General features: G+C 38.6%; 1 protein-coding gene across 1 annotated transcript in view; it reads left to right on the plus strand.

Moving 5' to 3' along the window:
• The window catches only part of LOC101291766 (zeaxanthin epoxidase, chloroplastic-like), a 9,263-nt gene extending 7,070 nt beyond the window's left edge, over nt 1-2,193 (plus strand). The window contains exons 2-10 of the mRNA XM_004289170.1: nt 41-203; nt 318-421; nt 723-768; nt 890-954; nt 1,044-1,130; nt 1,302-1,350; nt 1,476-1,564; nt 1,702-1,789; nt 1,876-2,193. Of these exons, the coding sequence (XP_004289218.1) occupies nt 41-203; nt 318-421; nt 723-768; nt 890-954; nt 1,044-1,130; nt 1,302-1,350; nt 1,476-1,564; nt 1,702-1,789; nt 1,876-1,950 (766 nt within the window). The 3' untranslated portion in view covers nt 1,951-2,193. The remainder of the gene's footprint in view (nt 1-40; nt 204-317; nt 422-722; nt 769-889; nt 955-1,043; nt 1,131-1,301; nt 1,351-1,475; nt 1,565-1,701; nt 1,790-1,875) is intronic.
• The last annotated feature ends 1,278 nt before the right edge of the window (nt 2,194-3,471 follow it).

The following is a 3,471-nucleotide window of genomic DNA, read 5'->3' on the forward strand; positions in this document are numbered from 1 at the left end:
AAAGACTTGTTTGTTTGGAAGACGTATTGGGTTGAGGAAGTTCTGACTACTGTTTCATCTTTATATCTTATATTTATACTTCCATCAGCTATGAGACCTCTAGAAAACTACGGGTTGCCATTATTCATGGAATGGCTAGAATGGCTGCAATTATGGCTTCAACTTACAAGGCTTATCTGGGTGTAGGACTTGGTCCATTATCGGTAGGAACCTTTGTTGATTTTGCAGTAGAATTAATAACCCAAATGTGGCATAGAGTCTTGATAATGCAATGGAAGTGTCTTCAGATACTTATTGGTTGGAAAAAAACCTTGCAGTTTTTGACGAAGTTTCGGATACCACATCCAGGAAGAGTTGGTGGGAGAATTTTTATTGACAAGGCAATGCCCTTGATGCTGAGTTGGGTCCTAGGTGGTAACAGGTGAGATATTGTCTTTGCTTGATAACAAGACATATGCTTATGCTGCATAGTTCATGTCATTTTGTGTGATTTTGCACTTCTAGTGGTTAAAATTGTATGATGTGCAGCAGGAATGTCAGAAAAATAAGTTATTGGATTGCTTGGAATGCTCATATATAAGAAAAAATCATTTAGTTGGAGATAGCATTACTGCATTATGGGGTGCCTTTGATATATATTTCATTTGGAACTCGAAAGGTTGATATGTCAGATTTTATTTGGTTTCTTCAGGGCTAATTGACTTTATGGGTTTTCTTTGCAGCTCAAAACTTGAAGGAAGGCCACCAAGTTGCAGGCTCTCAGACAAAGTATGTTACTCAATGACTAATGATTTTATTTTGTCACTAATTGGTTTCATTATTTAAATTTTGTAATTGGCTTATTGCATATTGTGATTTTGCTGCTAATATTTGGTCAATTTATATGAAGGCTGATGATCAGTTACGAAGTTGGTTTGAGGACGATGATGCACTGGAGCGTGCTATTGATGGAGAGTGAGTGTTTAGTCTTAATGTCTGTCATCCCTTCAATATTTCAGTGTCTTGTTTCTGTAGTGTTGTTCACAATCACTTTGTTCTTGTAGGTGGTATCTGATACCTTGTGGACAAGAAAATGGTGCTTCGCAACTTATACGTTTAAACAGAGATGAGAAAATCACCTGCATAATTGGGTATGCTAATATTTCTGTCATCCCCCCCACTCCCCTTAAAACCACACTTCTGTCTACTGTATCATATAGTGCTTGGAACTTGACCAATGGAACTTTATATTCTTCAAGAAATAAAGGAAAGTAAGATTTTATCTGTTGAGGGGTTTCTTATGTGTGATATTCTCATTGCAGGAACACCTCAAATGGGGATTCTTCACGAATAACGGTTCCTTTACCCCAGGTGATCTGGACGGTCTTGTTCATTTTCCATCTATTTCCTGAGACAAAAAAGAGTTCCTATTTTTATGGTGGTCTACTGGTCTACGTTGAGTACCTAATCATTTTCCGTTTTTCTTTTTGACTCAGGTTTCAGAAAATCATGCTTGTATCACCTACAAGGATGGTGGCTTTTACGTGTCTGATTTGGGAAGCAAACATGGTACCTGGCTCGCAGAGTAAGTTGGATATTTTTTTAAATTTTGTTGCCTTCAATAATTAAAGGTTTGAAGCAAACTGTTGTCATTCTAAATCAGTTTCATTTAAATTTTGTTCCTTATATTTTCTTTATATTCTAAATTATGTAAATGTGCAGTATTGAGGAGAAGCGGTACCGGGTACCTCCAAATTTTGCAGTTCGTTTCCACCCCTCAGACGTTATCGAGATTGGTCCTGGGCAGAAGGTACTCCACAATACGTCCTCTACAATTTGCTTGATGAACTTTCTTGTTTGCTGGGATAAGTTTCTTAGCATCCAAATAATGTGCAGGTAGCATTTAGGGTAAAAGTTATGCAGGCTACTCCAAGGAGTCCTGAAAAGGATGGAATTCTTCAGGCAGCGTAACAAATCATTTCTATGAATTCGGTAACTTAGTAGAAGGAATGAAATTGTACAGCATGTGATTGTGAATGTGCTGCATTTTGCAGAGTAGATGATAGATAAAACAAACAACAGATCCTTCCTACCACAGCAAAAAAAATTGTTACATTGTAGAACTTCTTATACATCAATGTGAATATATTGATTTTGACTAGTTTCATCATCTGTACGTATATTGGAGTAACCGAGTATAGTTCGGATAGTCTTTTCGTGGTTTGCTGTAAGGTTATTTGACTGCAGAGTTTCATGTTGAAACAGTTCACAATACAACACAACGAGCTAAGCTTTCTTATTAGCAACTTCAAATTTACACAAAGAAATGTAGAGCCTTTAAGAGATTAGAAGCTGCATGATTTGATACAGTACGCTGAAGAGCTGAAGACTAGCTTTGCTTGTCCTGAAGGGGAGCCCGGTTATGTATGGTTCTCCCTGCCTCTTGGCTTTCTGGCCCATAATAAAAAGAAACATGAAACATGAAACAGAAAAGAATGAACCGGGCAGCCATCCACCACTGTAGGTTTGAACTAGGAATTTAACCAAACGCTTCCACCATGGGAAATGTTAAAGGAGTTTCCATATCATTCTTCACGGAGAAATAGAAATCCTAAAACAGGACCGTCTTTGTGCATCAGTTCAATTGTGTTCTGCGAATTTCAGACCGTAGGAACTTGAATCAGGCGGAAATTATCTGTTACCCGAGAGCAAAAGGATAATTGTTATATATCCAAGTGTTTTCCTAGTTGTTCTAGCTGGCTTTTGCATCTGCCACTAGGACCTTTGATGATATAAAACAGACACAATTGAACTAGTCTTTGTATCAAGAACAACAAACAGACAAGTGATTGTGTCAAGGACAGGAAACTAAATGAAAGAACTCGTATCAGAAGCAGCGACCAATCGTATAATTTTTCTGTTTTAATCGCTAATGAGAACAAAGATCAGAAAGAAACTAGGGCTTTCAAACACTTTACAGATGACACACACGACCTAACCCCATGACTTTTGCTCTATTTTCAACCAAGCTTACATTGAAAAAGTCCTGTAGATTGCTCTACCTATCGACCTAAGCACACAACATCGATCGACCAAGAGACCAAGCACACATGGAAGCAATTGAAAATGTGACTCCTCATTGAGCTGCGACCCTACACTGCTAAATAATGCATGAAGCAAAATTGGACAAAGAGAGACTAGACTCCAAGACATGATCCTCTTCATGTCAACATGGATTTAGCTAAGTTAGCTTGGTGTACATGTGCAGATGTGCAGTGCTAGCCATCTCTCTCTCCCCCGAGTCTCGTTGATAAGTCCTTATTGTCATCAAGAGCTACTGAGCTTCGAGATCTCACTGTTCATGAGTCACTGACCAGTTCGATCCGATCATTCGTGTCCATGCCAATGGTCGATCTGTATCAGCTTAAATGCCAAACCAGGTGGTGTTGTCTCCCTTTGAATGACAATGGCCAAACACAGCTCCAACAGTAG

The sequence above is a fragment of the Fragaria vesca genome, linkage group LG1 (assembly GCF_000184155.1).
Source record: "Fragaria vesca subsp. vesca linkage group LG1, FraVesHawaii_1.0, whole genome shotgun sequence".
NCBI classification, from domain to species: Eukaryota; Viridiplantae; Streptophyta; class Magnoliopsida; order Rosales; family Rosaceae; genus Fragaria; species Fragaria vesca.